The sequence below is a fragment of the Nicotiana sylvestris genome, chromosome 10 (genome assembly GCF_000393655.2).
Source record: "Nicotiana sylvestris chromosome 10, ASM39365v2, whole genome shotgun sequence".
NCBI classification, from domain to species: Eukaryota; Viridiplantae; Streptophyta; class Magnoliopsida; order Solanales; family Solanaceae; genus Nicotiana; species Nicotiana sylvestris.
Window position 1 is genome coordinate 78,949,335 of NC_091066.1, and position 24,866 is coordinate 78,974,200.

The 24,866-nt window shown below is 36.5% G+C and overlaps 1 protein-coding gene and 1 long non-coding RNA gene across 6 annotated transcripts; both read left to right on the top strand.

The window, feature by feature from the left end:
* Nucleotides 1-965: 965 nt before the first annotated feature.
* Nucleotides 966-4,753, top strand: LOC104247818 (aspartic proteinase Asp1). Of its 5 annotated transcripts, none has more exons than XM_009803942.2 (9): nt 966-1,373; nt 2,492-2,609; nt 2,831-3,057; nt 3,193-3,426; nt 3,516-3,654; nt 3,726-3,920; nt 4,000-4,072; nt 4,231-4,328; nt 4,402-4,753. In XM_009803942.2, exons 1-8 carry the CDS (start codon nt 1,195-1,197, stop codon nt 4,317-4,319), a joined length of 1,254 nt encoding a protein of 417 aa, XP_009802244.1. In that variant the 5' UTR covers nt 966-1,194; the 3' UTR covers nt 4,320-4,328; nt 4,402-4,753. The 5 variants fall into 5 exon arrangements, with proteins under 5 accessions (XP_009802244.1, XP_009802242.1, XP_009802241.1 ...); XM_009803940.2 differs by having other exon boundaries at nt 4,420-4,753; XM_009803939.2 differs by having other exon boundaries at nt 4,231-4,324.
* Nucleotides 4,754-8,780: 4,027 nt separating this feature from the next.
* On the top strand, nt 8,781-14,397 carry LOC138880424 (uncharacterized). The gene is made up of 3 exons (XR_011403064.1): nt 8,781-8,844; nt 8,971-9,062; nt 12,961-14,397. It is a non-coding gene; the product is annotated as an uncharacterized lncRNA (long non-coding RNA).
* Nucleotides 14,398-24,866: the final 10,469 nt, after the last annotated feature.

The following is a 24,866-nucleotide window of genomic DNA, read 5'->3' on the forward strand; positions in this document are numbered from 1 at the left end:
TTTAAGTTGGGATTCAATTTTTTACTCCCACCGTCTCAAGTTATCTATCGTGTTTCTCTTATACACGCCTATTAAGAAACATTAATTAGGAGGAAGGTTGGACTATTTTATCCTTCTTTATGTTTTAAGATATAATCTCTCTTCATTGAATATTTATTCTATTTATGTGTTATCTCCATTTTCAAGAACAATTATTATTAAGAGTAAACTAAAAAATATATAATTTATTCTGTCGTGGACTTCTAAAATGCCAAAATAATATGAGACAACTATTTTAAGAAAATACGACAGGTAATTTGAGACGGAGGAAGTAACTTTAATTAACCAAAAATAGAAACTCTAAAAGTTTCAAAGCAAAACCTTATTTGAGTTAGGACTCATTTCCTTCTGTTAAGTAACAACTAATTAAAACTTAAATTTCCGAAGTCAAACTTTATTTCTGTTGGGGCTAACTTAAGCAACGAGTAACTAAAACTACTAAGTTCTAAAATAAAACCTTCTGGCGGTGGAATTAAAATACACAATTTCTTTCCTTTTTCTATTTGCGTTGTACTTCTTTCACTAGTCATATATTTATTTGCTTGATATAAATATTCAATACGACTAAGTTCTAATTTCATTTTATATTGGTATTTCATTACCAAATTACTTCATTATATTTTTTTATGTGTGTCTTCTCTTTGAATGCTAATATCAGGTACACCATCTTCTAAAACTGGCGCAAAATGAAATATCTTATCATGAAAATATTTCTCATAGTAATATTTTTGCTATCTAAATTTTGCAATAGATTTAGGGATTACACGTGCAAGACACGTGATATAGAGACTAGTATATATATATATAGAGAGAGAAAGATTGGCTGGACGAAGGATAATTTTGTACCAAGTCAAATAGTGTGGGGCCCTTTTCCGGAAAAGGAAAAAAGAAAAAAGACCTAAGTTTGGGGTATTCTACCCAGCGCGTTACCCCGCGTTCGCCGAAGTTGCAATTCACAAAGTCGGCTTTTCCCTGTTTTTTCCTACAATGTGCAATTGACGCAGTCTGCTTATTTCTCATTCGCTAAAACTCAAAAGTCCCCACCACGAGGACGGTGTTCAGTTCAGCCTCCTACTCAGTCTTTCTCTGTAGTCAGAATCAAACTTTGTCGGATCTTTCTTTGTTTCCCCCCGTCCTATAATCAATAAATCAGTCATGAAAGGAAAATGGAAATCACCTTTTTGGGTGCTATTGGTGTTGTACTGTCTACTTCTATCTCAGTCGTTTAAGGGATGTTTTTCTGCCTTTAGTCTGCCTCGTCCCTCTTGGAAGAAACAGTCCAAATTTGGTTCCTCTCTTGTTTTCCCTCTAGCTGGAAATGTGTATCCTAAAGGGTATTTTTCCGCTACTTTTTCAATTGAATTTTACTTTATGATGTTCTTGGATTACTAATGGTTGTCTGCTGTTTTTTTTTTTTTCTGTGGTTTATTGAAAATTTCACAAATTCTTTAAAGGTTTTGTTATTTGATTTCTAGGAATTTATGATCTTTGTGTTTGGGTGTAACAAGTTTTCTCTATTGGTTTTTATTACTGAAATTTTTGCCATGTGTTATGCTTAGAATGTTGGTACGGGTTTTTCATCATATTCTTTGACTTTGATAGTCTTGTAATTTTTCGGCATTTTTAATTTCCTTGAAATTTATTGTACATTTCCTAGTTTTATGTACTTTAAGTCTTTAATCTAAACTTTGATGGTTGTCAAACAATGGAGATTTGTATAGTACTGTTTATACTGCTGAAGCTATAACTAGTTGATGGTAGTCAAACCATGGTATCATAAAGAGCTTTCTTTTCGCCATGTCCTCTGATTCCACTGGTAGTAGCAGTATCCTTCCTTCATTTCGTTATTCTCTCATTTTCCCTTTGTTCCATCCTCTTGCTTTTATTTGGTGTGCGAATGAAAGTCCCACATTGGTAGTTGTAAAGATTGTGAAACTACATACAAGGTGTAGGGATACTCTTAATGGTTTGAGGGCTTTCGGGGAGAACCATTACGTGTTTCGACCAAAGCGGACAGTACCACACTGTATTATCTGTGGGCTCACTTAGCCCAATAACTTTATTGACCATTTTCCCGACATGATTATTTTAGAGTTTTGGAGAAAATGAAGAAGAATTTGAATGAGGGATAGAAAGGGGAAGAAGGGAGATTAGGCTAGGCCCTAGGGAATGAGAACTTGAAGCTCCTGAAAGATGTATACGAATTATAATTGTTGTTTTGCCGTGATCCTATTAAGTTATTGGCGCAACTTTGTTCATTCTTACTTAGATCAACCAACAACTTTTATACGGGTTTGGGTGTTGTGGGACATCAAATTTTTGTTCACCAAGAGAATATTTGTTGTTAGTTTAAGTTTGAATTTCCTTATATATTGATGTCTGAAATTTGGTAAACTGCATGATTGGTTTCCTGTTCTCTCTCTTAAACCCGAATTATTCGTTTCATGTGCAGGTATTATCAGGTGACACTCAATGTTGGCCAACCCCCCAAACCTTACTTTCTTGATATAGACACTGGTAGTGATCTCACTTGGCTCCAGTGTGATGCACCTTGTGCCAAATGCACTCCGGTCAGTGACTCTTCTTTTTTCCTTCTACAAACTTAGCTCTTTTAAGTTACCCTGGTAAAAAACAGGGCTCCACGGTGCATAAAGCATTCCGTGTTCACGCAGGGTCCGGGGAAAGGCCGCACCCAAGGGTCATTAATTGTTGTGTTGTTTTAATATTTGATTGTTATGCAAGAGGTCACCAGTATCTTTCCTAATTTCTGCATATATCTATACCATCGCAGGCTCCTCACAGTCTGTACAAACCGAATAAAAATATTGTCAAGTGTAAGGATCCTGTATGTGCATCCCTTCACTTGACTGCAAACAATCACTGTCACACCCCTGACGAGCAATGCGACTATGAGGTTGAGTATGCAGATCATGGTTCGTCGTTGGGAGTTCTGGTCAAAGACGCATTTCCACTAAGATTCACCAATGGTACTACCGTTGCACCTCCACTAGTGTTTGGGTAAGAAACTTCTAGAGTACCTTTAGACTAACCTTTAAATTTGTTAACCAATAAACCAAATGCTGTTTCTTCAACTTTATTCCAGTACTGAAATTGTTATGCTTCTGATTCATGAGCTTGATTCCGCTTCTACAGTTGCGGGTACGATCAAGAAGTGCCAGCCTCTACTCGGGCACCTTTTACCGATGGAATTCTTGGTCTAGGAAATGGAAAATCAAGCGTTCTATCACAGCTGAGTAGCTTGGGTCTTATCCGGAATGTAGTAGGTCACTGTTTAAGCGGGCAAGGCGGAGGTTTTCTTTTCTTTGGAGATGATGTCCTCCCGTCTTCTGGGATTGTTTGGACACCTATTTTGCGTGCATCTTCAGAGTATGTTTTGTCTGTAGTTGGTTTTTGTATTTGGAAAATTTGACTTTGCGAGCAATGTGAATAAACTTTAGCGGATACTATGATTTCAGGAAACACTATTCTTTGGGACCTGCAGATCTCCTATTCAGTGGGCAGGCAACTGGAATAAAGGGTATACCAATAATTTTTGACAGCGGAAGTACTTACAGTTACTTTAATTCTGAAGCATACAAAATTCTAGTGTCTTCGGTAAGATAGAAAAACTCAATCCTAAATGTGTTTGCCTTTCACACTGGGGCTTATGATATTGCTGATTTCAGATTAAGAAAGATGTAAACACAAAGCAGCTGACCGATGCAGTGGACGACAAAAGCTTACCTGTCTGCTGGAAAGGCTCCAAAAGCTTCAAATCCATTCATGATGCCAAGAGCTTCTTCAAGCCATTAACTCTTAGTTTCACAAAAGCTAAAAATGTTCAGCTTCAACTGCCACCCGAGGCCTATCTTGTTCGAACTGTAAGTACCTTCTTAAATTGCTCCATGAGGCTTATATTGCGGTTGAAAAGTATAACTACTGATATTCGTTTCCTGTCAGGAGCATGGCAATATATGCTTAGGTATATTGGATGGTACCGACGTTGGAATAGGAAATTATAATATCATTGGAGGTATGAGAGAACGAGACATCTTTTTATACTGTTCAACCTTAGTGTTGAAAAATAGTGTCCCCTTTCAAAAATATAGGATTCATCTTACATTATCAAAGTTCAAAGTTCCTTCTCCATATTATAACTATTTTTTTCCTTTTCTTGATTTATGTATGCAGATGTTTCGATGGTAGACAAAATGGTGATCTACGACAACGAGAAGCAACAGATTGGTTGGGTTCCAGCAAACTGCAACAAGCTTCCATAGTCCTGGTAGGTATGACATGATACATTTCTTGCTTTTTACATTACTGCTGTCACCAGAATCCAATTTCTTCTTGTATTGACAGTATATATCATGGTTACAGTGAAGGTTTTGGCGACTCATATCCTACTGAAAAATACATGTTAATGTGTAATAGGAAGAAGTAGAGGCAAAAAGTATGTCACTATTGTGTGTAATGCGGCTTGCATGCCGATGTTTGCAATCGCACAGAGGAACAAATTTAATTGATTGGTCATACAGATATTTCACTGTAATCATCCATACAACATATAATAGCAGTCAGAGTATACTCAGTTCATCTCCAAACAGAGGCGGAGCCAGGATTTTAAGTTTGTGGGTTCGGGATTCTAATTGTTTTAAGTTACTGGGTTCTAAACTAATAATTTATACATATTCAATGAATTTTTGAAGACAAATACAGGGTTCGAACCAAAGCTACTGGGTTCGGCCGAACCCGATAGCGGCACTCTAGCTCCGCCCCTGTCTCCAAATTTATCGATCTATCTATATCTATTATGGGGTATTATCACTTTTAGCCTGCGCCAGAAACTATTTACATCTGGTAGCCGTAAAAGTGTATAAAACTTGTATAATTTTTGTATATAACATACAAAATTTATATATATACAAAAAATATACAAATTTTATACATTTTTTCGGGTATTATATACAGTGTTATTTTTTCATCTATTCTATCTATTATCTATTCGAATGGTAAGACTTGGTAAAATATTGACAGACCAAAATGTTCTTTTTACCCTTCAATGTAACACTACTCCTATAACATGTTTTTTCAAGAAATGTAAATATGCATTCAACTATATATTAGTATTAGATATAAAAACTGTGCAACTGAATGAGCCAATTGCAGAATTAAAAAATGTAACTTTCAGCATACTCATAACTAGGGGTGTACATGGACCGGGTTGGTTCGGTTTTTATCAAAACCAAACCAAACCAACTATATCGGTTTGGATTGGTTCGGTTTTGTCGGGTTTTCGGGTTTTCGGGTTTTTTTGTTACATGAATATTATTTCAATCTTACTTTGTTAAAATTATAGATAAAGTTTTGATAAGTATGTTTAGTAAATATGGAAAAAATTTACAAACATATGATCTATTAAAATATTCTAATGGGAGAATTTTTTTTGTAACACATGATAGTTATTTTCTTAGTCGTCTAACAATAATTTTTTGTTAATTTTCGCTTTCAAGGTTAATACATGAGAGGATCCCAAATATTTCTACATTTTCTAAAGAAAATTCATTATAAAGTCTTAAAAATATAAATAAAATATATATATATTTATATGTCGGTTTGGTTCGGGTTATTTTAATCAATACCAAACCAAGTCAAACCAAACTTAGTCGGATTTTTTAATCAGTTTGGTTTGATTTTCGGTTTGGTGCGATTTTCCGGTTCGTTTTGAACACCCCTACTCATAGCGATAAGAAAGGATGCTGACTGTTTGTACTTTAGTTTAACCAATAGATCAATTCTCTCAAAATTGTTCCTGCTAGTTTATTTTTGTTTACCTTTTTATTTTTATTTTTTTATTATGTAAACTAGTCTTAGGGTATGTGCTTTGCGCGTATACTCTATATACAATTTATTAATTTAAAAATCTTAAATATTCAAACTTTCTACATTGTTCAAATACGAAAAAAATTAATAAATTAAACTAAATTGATTCCAAAGTGCGAAAGAGTAAAAATAAATTAGTATGAAATATTATAGTTATGTTATACAACTCAAATAAGAAATAACTTTTAAGATTAAATTTTTATCGATTTTGGATCCCTATATTAGGAATTTTACATTGTTCAAATATGGATAAGAACTAAAATTTTAATTGGTTTCAAAGTTCTAAAATATTGCTCAAAAAATAATGTTATAATTTTTCTTTTAATGTAAACTTTACTTTAAAGAGCTTAAAAGTCAATTTTTTAAAATTTTCTATAGGTTTTTGGTGTAGACGTAGCATACCAGGTCTTATAGATAACTGGATGAACTTTGTGTCAAGCAATATATATTTAGGCCTTCTTTTGTCGTGTGTATGGGGACTTAATTCCTTTCTAGGTAGTATTACTCTTTTGCCTTTTAAATGGAAAATATTATTAATGTAAATCCTAGTCCATTTTGAGTCCTAAAGACTTTCTGTTTAGTTTAAAAAATGAAGGTTTAGGTAAACAAAATTTACTTGATTTCGAAGTTTTAACTATTCGGAAAATAATTAAAATGACTATTTTGTCTAATCTGAAATTTATTTTTAAAAAGTAAAAAAGGTAAACGATATTTCGTTAAAGGGTTTCTTGCTTTTAATATAGTATTAGTCTTTTATTTTTGGTTAAAGAAAAATATTATTAATCTCCAACCAACCAGTTATACATTCAATCAAACTGTACAAATTAGAGGAAAATTCTCCTATCTATCATTCCCTATCTTTATGTGCTATACAATGCCTCCATACATTTCCTATTATTTCTCCCCTCTTTCCTAATTTTTTGCATATTCAATCTGACTTTACATTCTTGTTGGATCTGTTTACATACCACAATTGAACTTAGTACTTTGCTATTTCCTATTGCATCGTTTCTAGCTTGCCATATTTTGTACATCAAAGCTGCCAAGATTACCATTATTAGCTTCCTACACATTTTACCTTTGACATTCCTTGTTAATCTTTTTCACAACCCATCAATGTCTGATACATTTGTCCTCAGCCCTAGCCATTCCATCTCGATTCTCAAATATTCCTTCGAGAAATAACACTCAAAGAACAGATGTTGAGTTGTTTTTATACTTTCTCCACACATTTCATATCTTGTCTCTGTACACTCCAATTTTTTCCAATCTTTCCCTTGTCAGCAGTCTTTTATGTACTGCCAACCAACTTATAAAGCTGTGTTTTGGAACATTTAATGAATTCCAAATCCATCTTGTCCACGGCCAATCATTCATCTCCCGTATCCTCCATTAGTATTCTTTTTGTATAGAATACCTCCCTCCTATTTGTTGCCATCCATTACCCAAATATCCTCCCTTGAACTTTTCCATTACACTGCAAATTCTCTTCCAATACCAGCTGCATTCATTCCCCAAATATAGTATTAGTCTTAGGATACTCTATATTCATAGGTGCATAATTTTAGAAAATATTCTCTCTATGATGTATATATCAAATACGAACTCTATTTTCAAATGGTAAAAGATTCATTTGATATTTTACTTTGGATTTTTATGTTGTTTAATCATTAGTATTATTGACTCTGGTTAACTGCTTTTCTCTCCGTCTCTCTTTTAAATTCTTAAATATTTTTTTAGTTATAGATTCAAGATTTTTAATGTTACTAAATCATGAGTTTTGTGTAACTTTGACGTTATGTTAGTTTTTATTAACAAATCTTCTTATTCCTTATTCTCTTTCTTGGGTTCGGGGAGGAATATACTTTTAAAGTTAAACTTTCCATTACCAGAATTAGGAAACGAACTAACTTATATCACCAAGCGTTAATAAAGGACATTCATAAGCACTGGAAATTAGGAGAGAAAGAAAATCCGAGTAATTTGTATAGATAGAGCAACTTTGTAAAGAAATGACTAAGTCATTTCTTTGATAGGTGGCAATTAAATAACAAAGGAAAGGACACTACATGTCTTGTGAATTATTACACAATTCAAAGATATTAAAGTTTGGCAAAAACCCAAAAACGTTAGCCTTCTTGTTCATGTCTTGAGGACATTAGTTTTCTTTAGCTATTTCAAAAAGTTTCATCAATCAGAACCTTAGGATTTTTACAATTCCAAAGGGCATTAGCATTTTACAATCCAAAGAACATTAGCTACTTCAAAGCTTTCAACAATTAAAACGTTAGAACAGTAATGATTCGAGCTCCTACAAAGAATATTAAACGGATTTTTCCCTACTCCAGGTATATTCAGTCTATCTCTTCTTTCTTTTGGCATGATCTATACGACACAAACGAAACGAGCAAATGCACAAATTCGATAAATGACTCTATTCATAGAAGTATTAGAGATATGTATGTTCTTGAATTTTCATGTGTCATAATATTCTATCATCTGTTCATGGGTCTCAGAAAAATACGAAAGTTGAAAAGAGTTTACTTTATGATATTACTCAAAGACAAAATGGTCTTATGACATTCCGAAAGGTTTTATTAACGTGCTTTTCATGCATTGCATTCATGTACATTGACCCATGACCAGATGACGTTATATACACGTATATATATATATATATATATATATATATATATATATATATGGGATATGTGAAAGGTTATGATATTATATACGCATCACCACTGGATCAACTGGTATACTTTGATGATTTTGCCCACAGTGGCCGAAATGATATGATGGGATGCCCTCAGAGGCTTGATGATGTTACGAATACATGTACGTATGCACGACATGATATTCATACACATATTCATGACACTATAAGTATTTCAGGATTTACAGAGTTATCTAGACTTACAGGTTGAGTCATTTACTCTATGTTTCTCCTATGTCTGTTATGTACTTATTTATGTGTCTTACATACTCGGTACATTAGTTGTACTGACGTCCCTTTTTGCCCGGGGACACTGCGTTTCATGCTTGCAGGTCCTGATAGACAGGCCGAGAGCCCTCCAAGTAGGTTATCAGCTCAGCAGAAGATGTTGGTGCATTCCATTTGCTTCGGAGTTGCTTGATTGGTTAGTATGATTTAAACGTATATTGTTTGGTATGGCGGGACTCTGTTCCGACCTTTATGAAAATTATGTATTCTTAGAGTCTTGTAGACAGATGTCATGTACGTAAAAGATTGTATGGCCTTGTCGGCCCATGTTCAGTACACGAGTGGCTATTTTGGTCTTATAGGTCGTACTTCATATGTATAAGTTTGTATTCCCTCATGCTTTACTCCGGTTCATTTACCTATGATAGAATGATATGAAAGATAAGTTACGTTGGTACTCGGTTGAGTAAGGTATCGGGTGCCCGTCGCGGCCCATCGGTTTGGGTCGTAACAAAAGTGGTATCAAAGCGGTTCTGTCCTAGGGAGTCTACAAGCCGTGTCTAGTAGAGTCTTGTTTATGGGTGTGTCGTACACCACACTTATAAGTAGGAGGCTATAGGACATTTAGGACTGTCACTCTTTCTTCTTACTCTAGATCGTGTGATAGAGCTCACTTATAAGAATTCAAATTCCGAAATTCTATTTTATTCGTAATAAGACGATACCTACATCCGGAAAGAAGGTTGGAAAGAGAGATAGTTGTGGAAGAGCTGAGTTAGAGGAATTCGATTTTTGTATGATGCCTATGATAAGTAAATGTTAGGTCTTTAGTAGATCATGGGTATACTGAAAGGTGTAAACTTCATGATAAGAAGGCTCAAGGAAAGAATGCCTATCCACCTTTATGGTGAAAGACAATGAGAGATTAAGAAGATAAATACAAGCTTCAACAAGCAAAAGAAGCAAGATGAAGAAGGGTACGGGGCGCCCAGTTAATGAAGATTAACAGTATTTATATTCGGGTAGAGGAACATAAGCTTTTTGAGTTATATTCAACAGTAACAAGAGGTATGTGCAATTGGTCACACCCATTTCAGTTATGCCCTGTGGGGGCTAACATATATAGTTAAGAGAAGGACGGGATATGAAGATCCAGCCGGGGTTAGGGTAACCCAAATTGGTGAATGGATTGCTTGTATCAGTTGACATTGCCGAAGGATATTGCAAATGTGCTAATAGATCTCCTTGTGTGACACCCAGATGGTGAACTCTAGAATATTACAATTAGATGTGAATACTAGCATGATAAAAAAAATTCAGATGATAGGCACTGAAAGCCTGGAAGGGATAAATATTACCTTAGGGTGACTCTCTGTGATGACCCAAAATGTCATCTTTAAATTAAATAATCATCTCAGTATTTTAAGACCTTGAAAAGTGCTATCAATAATTTCTCGACTTGCGTGCGCAGTCCGTATAATTTTCCGAAAGATTTTTATATGAAAATAAATTAAATTATGAATTAGAGCTTTAAAACTCAACAGAGTTGACTTTGGTCAACCTTTATAGCAAACAAACCCGGATCTGAGTTTTGACCATTTCGTAGTTCCATATCATGACTTGGGACTTGGTCATATGCCTGAAATCGAATTCAGAGTTCCCTAGATCAAACTATCGTCATTTAACGGAATATAGAAATCTAAGACTAAAGATTTTTTAAGTTTGACCGGAGATTTGACTTTTGAGCAAACGACCCCGAATTGGAACTTTGATGATTCTAATAGCTTCGTATGGTAATTTCGGACTTAGGCGCATGTTCAGATTTGGATTTGGAAGTCTGTAGGATAATTAGGCGCATTTTGGCTAAGTTGGAAAATAGAAGATTTTTGAAAAGTTTGACCGAGGATTGACTTTTTGATATCGGGGTCGGAATCCAGTTCTGAATTTTTTATAGCTTCGTTATGTCATTTATGAATTCTCTACAAAATTTGAAGTCAATTATATTTGATTTGATAGGTTTTTGCATCGAATATAGAAGTTGGACGTTCCTAGTTTCATTAGGCTTGAATTGGGGTGTGATTCGCGGTTTTAGCGTTATTTGATGTGATTTGAGGTTTCGACTAAGTTCGTATGATGTTTTAGGATTGGTTGAAGTATTTTGTTGAGGTCTCGAGGGCCTCGAGTGGATTTCGGAAGGTTAACGGATCGATTTAGACTTGAAGAAAAGCTGCTGCAGTTTTTTCACAGCAGCATGAACAGTAGCCGTGAACATTGCCCCCTGAGCATTAGCACGTGTAAACAGTGCCGTGAACATTAGCGTGAACAGTAACACGCATGAACAGTAACACGCGTGAACAATAATCCAAAAATTCTGGACAGTGTAAATGATGAGCAATTTGGTTTTCCTCATTTTTTGGACTTCCAAGCTCGGATTTTGGGCAATTTTGAGCGAGAAGTTACGGGAATTCTTGGGGTAAGTGTTCTGGACTCTCTTGTGATTATATTCCATGATTAAATCTTCATTTTTGGCTTTAGATTATTGATATTTGAAGAGAAATGGAGGAATTTTCTAAAATTCCATAAAAATGAATTTTCAAGATTTGAACATAAATTCGGAGTCGGATTTGAGTAAAATTAGTAGGGTTGGACTCGTAATTGAATGGGTTGTCGTATTTTGTGAATTTTGTCATATTCCGAGATGTGGGCCCCGCGGACGATTTTTGGGTTAATTTTGGATTTTGTTGGAAAATTAGTATTTTCATATGGAATTAATTCCTAGAATATGTATTGAATGAATCGAGTTAATTGTGACTAGATTCGAGACATTTGGAGGGCGATTTGAGCGGAAAAGGCATTGCGGAGTAAGATTTTGCTCGGATTGAGGTAAGTAACGGTTATAAATTTGGTTCTGAGGGTATGAAACCCCGGACATTGTGTCGTATGACTATTTTGGAGGTGACGCACGTGCTAGGTGACGGTCGTGTGGGCGTGCACCATAGGGATTGTGACTTGATCCGTCCCGCGAGACTGTGGAATCAATTGGCCTACTGTTTAATACATGTTCCCTCTGTTTTCATAGAAATTGATTGTACTTCATGTTAGAAATCATGTTTAGGCCTTATGTGATCACTTTGGAGACCTGAGAGGTCGTGTACTTGCTGAATTAGCTGCTAAATTACTGTTTGTACTCAGTCATAGCTTTTCTTGCTATTATGCCTTTGTCTCTTACTATTTATTGTTGACACATGATATTACTTATGTTTGGGCTGTTTATATGATTTCTGAGAGTCCGAGAGACTGGAGAGATTGATGACAGAGTAAGGCCAAGGGCTTATTTGTTAGGTTATTGATATTATAGCACGTGAGTTGTCCGTGCAGCACGTGAGTTGCCCGTGCAGATGCAGATATTGATACTATAGCACGTGAGTTGTCCGTGCAACACGTGAGTTATCCGTGCGGATCCAGATATTGATACTATAGCACGTGAGTTATCCATGCGGATCCAGATATTATATTATAGCACGTGAGTTGTCCGTGCAACACGTGAGTTATCCGTGCAAATTATAGTGCTTGGGCTGAAAGAGCCCCTCCAGGAGTCTACACCCCCCTAGTGAGCGCATGTATATGATAGCACGTGAGTTGTCCGTGCAGCACGTGAGTTGTCCGTGCAACACGTGAGTTATCCGTGCACTTTATAGCGCTTGGGCTGAAGGAGCCCCTTCGGAGTCTGTACACCCCCAGTGAGCGCAGATACCTATTGAGTATGATTATTGAGGGCTGAGAGCCGAGTGATTAAGCTGTTGAGATGAGCTGAGTGACTGTTGCCTTGAGAGGCCATAATTGTTTTCAGTTAATTGCTACACTTAGTTGCTATTTGTCCCTGTCGTACATATTTCTGGAATCTTTGATATCTGGTTTATTTGAGTACGCACTGATGAGACTTAAACTGTTAAATTGAAAGTATGACTACTCTTATTTGAAAGTTATTGAGATAACTGTATTTGCATAGCTCGTCACTACTTCTCAGTTCCTTATTTATTTCTGTTACTTACTGAGTTGGTGTACTCACGTTACCCCCTGTACTTCGTGTACAGATCCAGACACTTCTAGTCATGGCGGTTGCTGATTGAGGAGTCATACACAAGAGACTATTGAGGTAGCTGCATGGCATTCGCTGACCTTGACTCTCCTTTCCTTTCATGTGTTACTGTTCTATATTTCCAGACAATATTTTTATCAGTAGGATGTTGTTATCATTTAGATGCTCATGCACTCAGTGACACCGGGTTTTGGGGATAGATTGTTTAGTACTTTTAGAGTTATATTCTGTTTTAAAAGGTTTTATTTAATATTAACTACTTCCGCCTCTATTTTAAAAGTTCAACTGTGTTGAAATGTTGAGTTGAGGCTTGCCTAGTACAACTATAGGCGCTATCATGATGGGTGAGATTTTGGGTCGTGACACTCTCGTCCCTAGTAGAGCGAGCACGTTGAGCAACCTGAAGAGCCGATGAATGAAGCAAGGAAAGCTAAAAGCAAAGAATGTCGTGTTGAAGTTTTCACAAGAAAAGGGATATGCAGAAATATTAGCAGAGTAATGAGAAGAGAGATAAGGAAGCATTATGAATAATGTGTGATACATGGATGACGATGGTAGGAAAAAAGAAGAAGAAGAAGAAATGTCAGTATCACAGAGTCTAGTCAGGTGAATGAAGAGACGAGAGGTGACAGGCCTTAGGACAACAGAAGAGCATATGCCATAAAGTCATATCCTCATCTCAAGGAATAAGTTCGTGACTCTAACGTGATTACCAGAAGGGAGAATTAAACCCCGGTATAATAGAAATCAGTATGGGCTGGTGAAAAAGATAAACTAAACATGAATTAGGGACTGAGTGATTTGATAACAGTCGGCATCATGAGAATTTCAGATTGTTTTCCGGCGATAATAGAATGGAAAACAGAAGAAGATTCATGAGAAATTTAAAGAATGGTCATTCAGGAAGACGTTTCCCTAAGGCAAGCAATGTGAGCAAAGTTAAGCTTAAGCGACTGTATATGCCAGTTACACTAAATGTCACCATCGCGAGTGAGGAATTTTGTTATCCTTGGTACAAAAGGATTACCGTAAGTGAGTAAGGGTCATCGATGATGTGAAAGTACGCCAAATATGAAGAGGAAAAACATATATAGGCAGGTTGTCATAGCTCCAAGTCTTAGTACTCCCCTAAAGGGGGGAATATGGAATGACAAAGAAAAAATGCGATAAAAAGGAGAAAGGGATAAGATTGAACTTATCCAAATGTTACATATATGTTATGATTCCAGGACGTTATGTAAGCACGAAGTAAAAAAAAAGGAAGTAAGGGTTCCTGCCCGGGATATTATTGATAGATAAGGAGCCAACACGTGAGGTAAGTTAAGACAAGGAAATAACCCAAGAAATATTACGCAAAATATGGATATGAGAATGGGCCGACGAGTAATTAGTAGTTGGTTCAGGAAGAGCCTAGTCATGACTAGACAAGAAGTTACAGACAAATCAGTAGATCATGCAAGATAAATATAGTAAACCTCAACATGGAGAATTCAGCCTCGCAGTAATGTCATTATAATACTTGAGATATATTCAAATAGGAGTCGGGATAGTTAAAGGAACCGTGTGGGTGTTACAGGGATAAAAGAAAGTGCCACTGGGAAGGCAGTCAAAATGTCAGTTCAGAGCAACCCTACAAGTACAAGGGCATGAAGGTAAGCAACTACGGATAATTATAGGCAAGGAAGGACATCAAAAGGTCCGTAATAAGCTCACATCTTTACGAGGGTCAATGGTTCTCCCTAAGTACTACAACGAAAGACTAGCTGAGGAAATATGGAAGAAAGCTTCAACTTAAGCACAACAACCTAAAGAGGAAATGGTCGTGTAACAACAGTCTCACAACAACATTGTAAGCACTCCAAAGGAAAGTGGCACCTACCGTGGTTAATGAATGAGAAGTAAAATTAAAAGTAATATTCGAGATCATATGAGTTGCACGAAAACTCTGGCATGTGTGGGCACTAAGATGAGCTAAGTATGGACGCAACAGGGGGCCGAAAGACCAGGAAAAGTAATAGCTTACGTTGAAAGATATCTAAAATGGAACGAAAGAAATTATTCGATCAATGATCCATAGTTGGTTACGTTCTGAATGCACTTAAGGGTTCAGAGTTTTATACATGCAACATATACAGCTGTAGAAGATTCTGGTATACGTTAAAAGAAAGAATTGAGCCCAGGTCATAAACGAAAGATTAAATTATTAAAGGATTGTATCATGCATATTCCTTAGTGCCCATGAAAGGCTAAACAGAATAAATAATACCAGGAACCACAGATCGGAAGATAACTTAAGCCGACGTAAAGGCCAATCAAAAGAAGGAGGAAACTAAAGAGTTACACCACCCAAGTAAATCGGGAGTTTGATTATTGGACCCAGAAAAATAGAAACATCGTGATCAAGAACATTGCAGGATCTCCCTTAAAATCAGAGGTACGAGAGAGATAGTACAACAACCATAGTCTATAACGGCTCTATGATAAAGCCAGTTAAAAAAAGTAACAGCCTCATATGAAGTCAGTATGAAGCTCCCGCCGGATTGTAGTATTATAATAGAGCTTCAAGTTGTGGTATGAATCATACCTATGTGGAAGGGAGGTTATGAAAGAAATAGAAGATATAATGCGAAATTTTAAGTAAGTAAGGTAAAGGTGAACAACGTACGAGATACTCAAATGCAGAAAGTTGTGAATAGTCCATACTTCGGATAGAAGGCTAGAAGCGCGGGGATCCAATAACCGGGAATGATAGCGGCATCGTTAGTGGCATGTCTTCCAACCTATGGTTTCTAAGTACTGAGAAATCTAGTTAAGAGAGTAGAGAAGGGTTAGAGACGATATGATGTCTCACTTGACATTCTAGAATAACATAAGGAAATCTATGGTGCAAGCAATTTGAAGGAAAATTGCGAGTAGTATAAATGGATATGTATAGGTCGCAAGCTAAAGTATGGTAGAGCGACAAAGTTTTAAGAAAACATGAGTAAGGATAAGGAAAGACAAGTGAAAAGGTGACGAGAATGGATAAGTCCTCGGGATTAAGTTCATAAAAACAAGAGAGATAATGGTTTCTCTAAGTTATTGAAAGTTTAGTATAGCCTGAATGAACTCAAAGGAATCTAATATTAATAGCATTTAGAAAGAATGAAATGCTGACCTGGTCATAAAATGAGGGTGTAATTGTGACAGATAAAGGATGACGTTTGGTCCTTCATTGATTTGAAAAGAAGAAGAAGAAGAAGAATAGAAGGAGAAAAGATTTCACTGACAACACGAGATTAGGATACCCCCATAAGGTGAATCACATTGAGACACTATGAAATACGATTATGGAAATCACTTCAAATATTTCTCAATGCAACGTAAGCCCTAACAGCAATGTATTACGTAAGAAGTTTCAAGTCTTCAAGTGGAGGATTATAGATCAACATTGAGGTGAATCAACAATGGACAGATACAAGTTACAAAGTATGACATGAGATTACGCCATCTTTCTTAAGATGAACGGTAATGAAGGAGAATTAAAGGACTGAGATTTATGCCTAAAGGATAGACAACAAAAATAACTGGGAGTTTGGTAAGAATACCTCAGTAACGATAAATTGAAGTAAAATAATGGTATAGTATGACCCATGTAGATGCAGTAAAGCCATACGGATGGATAACCTGATCTATGAAATAAGATATGGCCATATTCACAAGTTCTACAAAGTATCGAGTGAAGAACTTCAGTACACCTATAGATGCCCAGAGAGACATCCTATTAAGCCTTGTATATGTTTACAAAGTAAGGCCTAGAGATTGACTAAAAGCTAAAAGGAAAAAGGAAAGATGAATCGCATAAGCACACTTACAAAGCCAGGGTCATACATGCCGCATGATAGGAGGTAGCAATAGTTGCGAGATTAGAAAGATTTTGACCACAAGTCATGACATGAGCAAGAAGATTAAAGGGGGGAATACCCTAGACTTTGGATTTATTCACAGAGAAACTGCTTAAATGGCAAGTAAGGGTGTTCATGGTTCGGTTTGAATTGGTTTTTCCCTAAAAAGAAACCAAACCAAGTAAGTCGATTTTTCAAATATTAGAACCAAACCAAACCAATAAAATCAGGTTTTTCTCGATTCGATTTATGTCGGGTTTTATCTGTTTTTCTTTTTTTTTCGGTTATTTGTCAGTTTTTTCTTAAATATAAGACATACACTAACAAACACATATTCCGGAGACCACATTTTCAACGTAACACTATCAAATCAATTGCCCTTTGAGAAATCTATTATTTACCAAGATATATTGATGATAATTGAATCAAATAGTGATGAATAATTTAAGGACTCAATTAAAAATATATTATTTTTAATACGAAATGGATTCTTACACTTAACAAAAGAAAACTACCAATCAAACTAGAATGTAAAGGTAAAGAACTATACAAAAGTGCAAACTATTAACATTTACCATCAATTTTTTGAAACTTTGTATAAAAATATACATATATATATATATATATATATATATATATATATATATATATATATATATATAGATGTAATAATAAATTTAAAATAGCTACTCCTATAGTCGGTTTGGTTCGGATTTTTTTGGTTTTTTTTTTATTAAAACCAAAACCAAACCAAATTTGATCGGTTTTTAAAATTCAAAACCAAAACCAAACCAAACCAAAAAGTATCGGTTTTTTTGGTCGGTTTGGTTTGGTTTTCGGTTTGGTTCAATTTTTCGGGTTTTTATGAACACCCCTAATGGCAAGGAGAGTATTAAGGTATTCACAAGAGCTATAAGTTATGAAAATGATAAGAGCATGAGTCAACATTCGAGGACGAATGTTCCAAAGGGGGGAATGATGTTACACCCTGCAATATTATGATGATGTTACGTCCTGCAGTATTATATTGCGATGATATTACGCCTTGCAGTATTGCATTACGATGATGTTACGCTTCGCAGTATTAAGTTACGATGATGTTGCACCCTGTAGTATTGTACGTTGAATTTATCGTAAGGTAATTGGCATCAGTCCAAGGAAAAGATTATTGGAGATTATAAGTGATGAGTAAATTCGTGAAGGTGAGAGGGAAAGCAAATCGAAGAAAATAAATTTCGTTGAAATTTGGCATTTTGGGGATAAAATACGGCCCGAGCTAAAATATCCGATTTTTATGAACAAGTACCATACAAGGTAACATGGCCATGATAGTAAAGTATGTGAAAAATGAGTAATATTTTAAGTAAGTGGAAATAATTCTTAATTATATGGGTAATTGATTAATTACTGGGTAATGAGACATTATCTAATTAACTAATAAGTGGATAAAGTTTAATAAATTCCACCCCTCTAATGTGTCAGCTAGCCACATTGTAAAGAAATGACTAAGTCATTTCTTTGATAGGTGGCAATTAAATAACAAAGGAAAGGACACTATATGTTTTGTAAATTATTACACAATTCAAAGACATTAAAGTTTTGCAAAAACCCAAAAACGTTAGCCTTCTTGTTCATGTCTTGAAGACATTAGTTTTCTTTAGCTATTTCAAAAACTTCCATCAATCAGAACCTTAGGACTTTTCAATTCCAAAGGGCATTAGCATTTTACAATCCAAAGAATATTAGCTACTTCAAAGCTTTCAACAATTAAAACGTTAGAACAGTGACGATTCGAGCTCCTACAAAGAATATTATATGGATTTTTCCTACTCCAGGTATGTTAAGGCTATCCCTTCTTTCTTTTGGCATGATCTATACGACACAAACGAAACGAGCAAATGCACAAATTCCATAAATGACTCTATTCATAGAAGTATTAGAGATATCTATGTTCTTGAATTTTCATGTGTCATAATATTCTATCATCTGTTCATGGGTCTCAAAAAAATATGAAAGGTGAAAAGAGTTTACTTTATGATATTACTCAAAGGCAAAATGGTCTTATGACATTCCGAAAGGTTTTATTAACGTACTTTTCATGCATTGCATTCATGTACATTGACCTATGACCAGATGGCGTAATATACACGTATATATGTATGCATATATATGCATATGGGATATGAGAAATGTTATGACGTTATATACACACCACCACCTAGTCAGCTGGTATACGTTGATGAATTTGCCCACAATGGCCGAAATGATATGATGGGATGCCCTCAGAGGCTTGATGATGTTATGAATACATGTACCTATGCACGATATGACATTTATACGCATATGCATGACACTATAAGTATTTCATGATTTCAGAGTTATCCAGACTTGCAAGTTGAGTCATTTACTCTATGTTTCTTCCATGTCTGTCATGTACTTATTTATGTGCCTTACATACTCGGTACATTATTCGTACTTACATCCCTTTTTGCCTGGGGACGATGCGTTTCATGCCCGCAAGTCCCGATAGACAGGTCGAGAGCCCTCCAAGTAGGCTATCGGCTCAGCGGAAGATGTTGGTGCACTCAATTTGCTTCGGAGTTGCTTGATTGGTTAGTATGATTTAGACGTGTATTGTTTGGTATGGCGGTACTCTATTTCGACCTTTATGAAAATTATTTATTCTTAGAGGCTTGTAGACAAATGTCATGTACGTAAAAGATTGTATGGCCTTGTCGGCCCATGTTCAGTGCACGAGTGACTATGTTGGTCTTATAACCCGTACTTCATATGTATAAGTTTGTATTCCCTTATGCTTTACTCCGGTTCATTTACCTATGATAGAATGATATGAAAGATAAGTTATGTTGGTACTCGGTTGAGTAAGGTACCAGGTGCTCGTCACGAACCATAGGTTTGGGTCGTGATAAAAAATGCCCTTTGGGAGGTTCTGCGACCACACAATTCCATGTGTGGACCACACATTTCTTCAGTTGCAGGAAGGAGGATTCTACAGCCGCACATTTTTGGACTGCGGTTGCGAGGCAACCTCTGCGGCCGCAATTCTACAAGGCATCAGGACTTGGTCTTCTGTGCATTCTCTGAACTTGAAAATACTTCTTAGTGCAGACCCTATTTTGCGGCCGCACAATTCATGTGCAGTCCGCACATTGGTCAAAAGCCTATTGGATTCTTTAGCTTGGGTTGTGGCCGCAGATGTAATTTTGCGGTCCGCAATTTCTTCTACGGACCGCATATCTTTGCTTCTACGCTCTTTATTGCCTTGTGATTCAGAATACTCCTTTTGAGTTGGACTTTATCATGGGAGACCAAACTTCCAGCATTCCTGCAATTTGCACAATTTCATCAGTTTTGGGAACACAATTCAATACTTTCAGACTAAAACAAAATCAAAAAGACGTTAATAAGCAGTCAATATCACCACTTATCAACTCCCCCAAACTTAAGTCTTTTCTTGTCCTTAAGCAAATAAATTAGTTTCCAGCTCCTAAAGTTAAGGGTCATTTCAGTGAGTCAAAGGTGAGCCTTTCACACATCAGTTGGGACCAACAATTACCCACACTACTCATGCATTATCAACAAGGCGATAAGTTAAACATTCATGCACATATAGTTCTAATGTGATGTTTGAGCTTCAAGAATTGACTTTACTCATCAAGGACTCTTGCTCTATCATGTAGGCCATGGTGGACTCCAAATTCTTCCTTCTCTACTTTCCATTTGCCAAGCTCACTTTAAGAAGTTAGCACTTAATCCGAAGATTCATGAAAATTTCACTCATCTCTCTCAAGAGAATGTCACAAGTACGGCTTCAAGTAACATAGGCTTGCCTCTCATGTAGATCGCCACTATGTAAGCTCACTCAGTTTGAAATCAAGTAGGACTTCTTTCGGGATGTGATGAAGGCGTTTGGATTAGGGTAGGATACCGTATGGGTAAGTGGTTACACCTTTCCTTAAGCACTCCATCTTTCAATTCTCGACTCACACTTGCCAATTCTTAGAGACACTTTCTTTTCATTGGAGACTAGAGAGACTTAACATCACTGTCTCTTGTTCATTTCATTTGTTTTCTTTCTTTTTGATTTCTCAATGCTTGGGATCATTACCTCTTTTTGAATCCATTCAACCCTTCTACTTTCACTTTTTGCATTTTTCTTTTTGTTCTTTTCTTTTCTTGCCTTCTCTTCTCATAGAGATTATTTCATTTCTCTTTTTGTGACTTAATACCTTTTCAACTTCCTCATATCTCCCCAAACTTACATTTTTAGCTATTTGTTTCACTAGAGTTTTAAGGAAAGCTTGCATGCCAAGAGAGGGTCACGACAAAATGGGTAAATGCTTGTAACATGGTTACCAAATGAGAAAGGCTAGATGCTCAAAGGGGTTGACTAGAGATAACGACATTGGTTGGCAATAGACAGCTTGAAAGGGCTAAGAAGAGACTACAGTCATTTCTCAAACCAAGCAAGACTTAGAATTTCACCTTGAAACACATTTGGAGCAAATTCTAGACCCTCCGCACGGATACTTGGACTAGCAACAATTCATCTCACCCCTCACACAACTAGTTTGTAAAAGAGGATAGAGTCAAGTGCCCAAAATGACCACATTCAAGTTTAAAGATCACTATGGTCCAATTAAACCACTCGATGATTGCCAAAATCAACACAAGAGTCACAAAGTCACTAACTAGAGCTGTTTCTTTCAAAAACCTTGTCTCTAACCATAAGCACGTAGTTAAGTATGTTGGTGCCAATTGAAACATGGTTGACTCTTTGAGCATGACTTAATTAGGTCTTTTTATTCATTACTACTACTATTATTACCTAAACACAAAAACAGACTCATTCCCTTAAGAAGGTTGTCTCCATCATTGGGACGAGTCATCCGGTTCACACAAAAACTACTTTTGGAAAGAACCGTGACATTAAGAAAATCAAACGCTTACTATCTACTAAAACATAAAAAGAAGCTACATAACAAAACAAGAACTAAAATGGAAAAGAAAAAAGATACTAGTAAACAAAAACAAAGATAAAGAGGCTAATGAGCAAAACTACTAAAGATAGAATGAATATACATAACGAGAGAGAGAGAGAGAGAGAGAGAGAAAGGGAGAGAGAGAGAGAATATACATGCAAATAAGAAAAAAGATAATATTATCAAAATATTACAGGCCAATTGTATCAAAATGAAACAAATGTGTCAAATAAACTCCAACCCATGAATAAAAATAAGCATTGTCCCCAATGTTCAGCAAAATAAGAGTAAAAGAAGGAAAAAGGTGAATAAAACTCCATATGGCTCCTTGGACATCTCTGTGTCCCCAGCAGTGGCATCGCCCTCAGGATGACATCCTCAATAACGACGCCAAAAATTAATAACGTCCACGACACACCTCGATAAGAGATATGATACGATCCTATGCAATATAAATTACCCAACAGTGAGTCGCGTTTGAATCCAAAGAGAGTTATGAGGGGTGATAGGAGTATATATTTGAAGCAAGCGAATGGACTACCTAAATTTTCACTTCCACAATAAATTTTTAATTTCTACTTCTACTATTACTCTAATGATTGCAAGCTAAGCAAAATAGACTGAGATGAATGTTTTTTTGGTGTTTTTTCAAATAGTTTAAACGCCTAGGTATGTGACCATAACTTAGGTGTTTGTCTAATGGGATAAATACATTAAAGCTTGTTTTGTTAATTGGAATGTATTATAGCTCTTAAATCTACATTACCCACTCAATACCTCTCGTCCAGAGAGTGATTTTGCCCAATCTGGCTTTCTCAAGTCCAAATGGGTATCAGACAAAATAGTTGATCTGAGCTCAAGTCGGGTTCTTACTATCTCTAGTTTGAACCCTTTAATTAGGATAATCAATCTCTCAATTAATCCAATTCCTTGTTAGCCAAGTTATCCTAGATTAAGTCTCTCTTTCTCAAGTAGAGACTAAGTCAAAAAGACATGAATCAATATTTGCAACCATTAATTCTAAAATTGAAGCATGAACTAGGCTAAATAATCAACACCCAATCATAAAATAAGCATTAAATTACATACTCATAAGGTTTACACACTAGGGTTGGGTCACAATCATAGTAAAAATCTAGCTACTCATAGTGGGTATTGAAGAAAATAAAGAAGAAATACGAATTAAACTCATAATGAAAGATTAAAATGGTTAAATCTAATATTTAAACACTAAAATACTCTAAAACTTCCTGAAATGGTTAAAAGATTTAGCTACAATAGCTTTTAATGTTCAAACCTGAACTAAATTTGTGAAACTCGTCTATTTAGACTGGGCCAAAAATCACTAACAAAAATACCCCTCGGGAGGTTCTGCGACCGCAAATTCCATATGCGGTCCGCAGATTTCTTCATTTGGTAGGAAGGAGGATTCTACAGCCACACATTTCTGGACTGCGGCTGTGAGGAAACGTTTGCGGCCGCACAATTCTTATGCGGTCTGCACTTCTACAAGGCATCGGGACTTGGTCTTCTGCACATTTTATGAACTTAAAAAAACTTGTCAGTGCAGACCCTGTTTTGCATCCGCACAATTCATGTGCGGTCCGCACATTTGTTCTGCGACAGCAGAATTTTTTTTGCGGCCCGCACATTTTTGCTTTTGTGCCCTGTACTGACCCGATCAGTCGTTTTGAGCTCTAGTGCATCGTTTGATGGTTTGAGGCCACGAGCAATTTCACTTTAAGTATTATGACTTGTACGCATGGTCGGAATTAAATTTCGGAAAGTTCGGAGTTGATTTGGAAGGAAATTCTCATTTTGAAAGCTTAAATTTGGCAGAATTGACTAAGATTGGAATTTTGAGAAACAACCTCGGAATCAGGATTTGAAGGTTCCAACAGATTCGTATGATGATTTTGGACTTGGGCGTATGTCCGAATCGGGTTTCGGATGACCCGGGAGCGTTTTGGCGCCTATTGTGGAAGTTAGCATTTTGGAAGAATTTCATAAGTTTGGGTTGAAGTGCATTTCAGAGTTATCGATGTCTGTTTGGGATTCCCTGTCTGGGAATAGCTCCATATGGTGATTCCGGTATTGGGAGCGCGATCGGAAGTGAATTTGGAGGTCCGTAGGTCATTTTGGAGTCATTTGGCGAACGTTAGAAATTTGGAGGTTTTTGAGAAGTTTGATCGGAAGTGGACTTTTTGATATCGGGGTCGGATTCTGATTTCGGAAGTTGGAGTAGGTTCGTAATGTCAAATATGACTTGTGTGCAAAGTTTAAGGTCAAACGAAGGTGATTTGATAGGTTCCAGCATTGAATGAAGATGTTCGAAGTTCTAAAGTTCTTCAAGTTTGAAATGGAGTGTGATTTGTGATTTTAGCATTGTTTGATGTGATTTAAGGCCTCGAGTAGGTCCGCGTTATGTTATGGGACTGGTTGATGTGATTGGACGGGGTCCCGGAGGCCTCGCGTGGATTCCGGATGGTTAACGAATCAATTTTGGAATTTGAAGAAGAAGTAAATCAGCTGCTTTCTGGTGTAACTGCACCTGCGAGACTTGGGCCGCAGGTGCGGAGCCGTAGAAGCGACCATGAGGGACGCAGATGCGGTGTTGGGCCAGAAGTGAAGAGACCGAAGATGCGGTCATAAAGCTGCAAAAGCGGGACCGTACTTGCGGTAGGTGAGGAGAAGCAGAAAGGGCAGCGTGGTGAGAAACCACAGGAGCGGTAGTGGGGCCGCACCTGCGGAACTGCAGAAGCGGTCGAGTGACCGCAGATGCGGAAATGCTGGAGGCAGTGAGGTTTTTTAAATCGGGGGTTTTTGGCCCATTTTCTTCCATTTACTCTTGTTTGGTCAATTTTTGGAGAGCTTCAATTGGGGGTTTTCATCATCAATGGCAAGGTAAGCTATCCCCACCTATCTCGAGTTAAATACATTGATTATGTATAGATTTTAGCATGAAAATTGGTAGAACTTTTGGAGTTTGAGAAAAAAACCTAGAAGATTTGTGT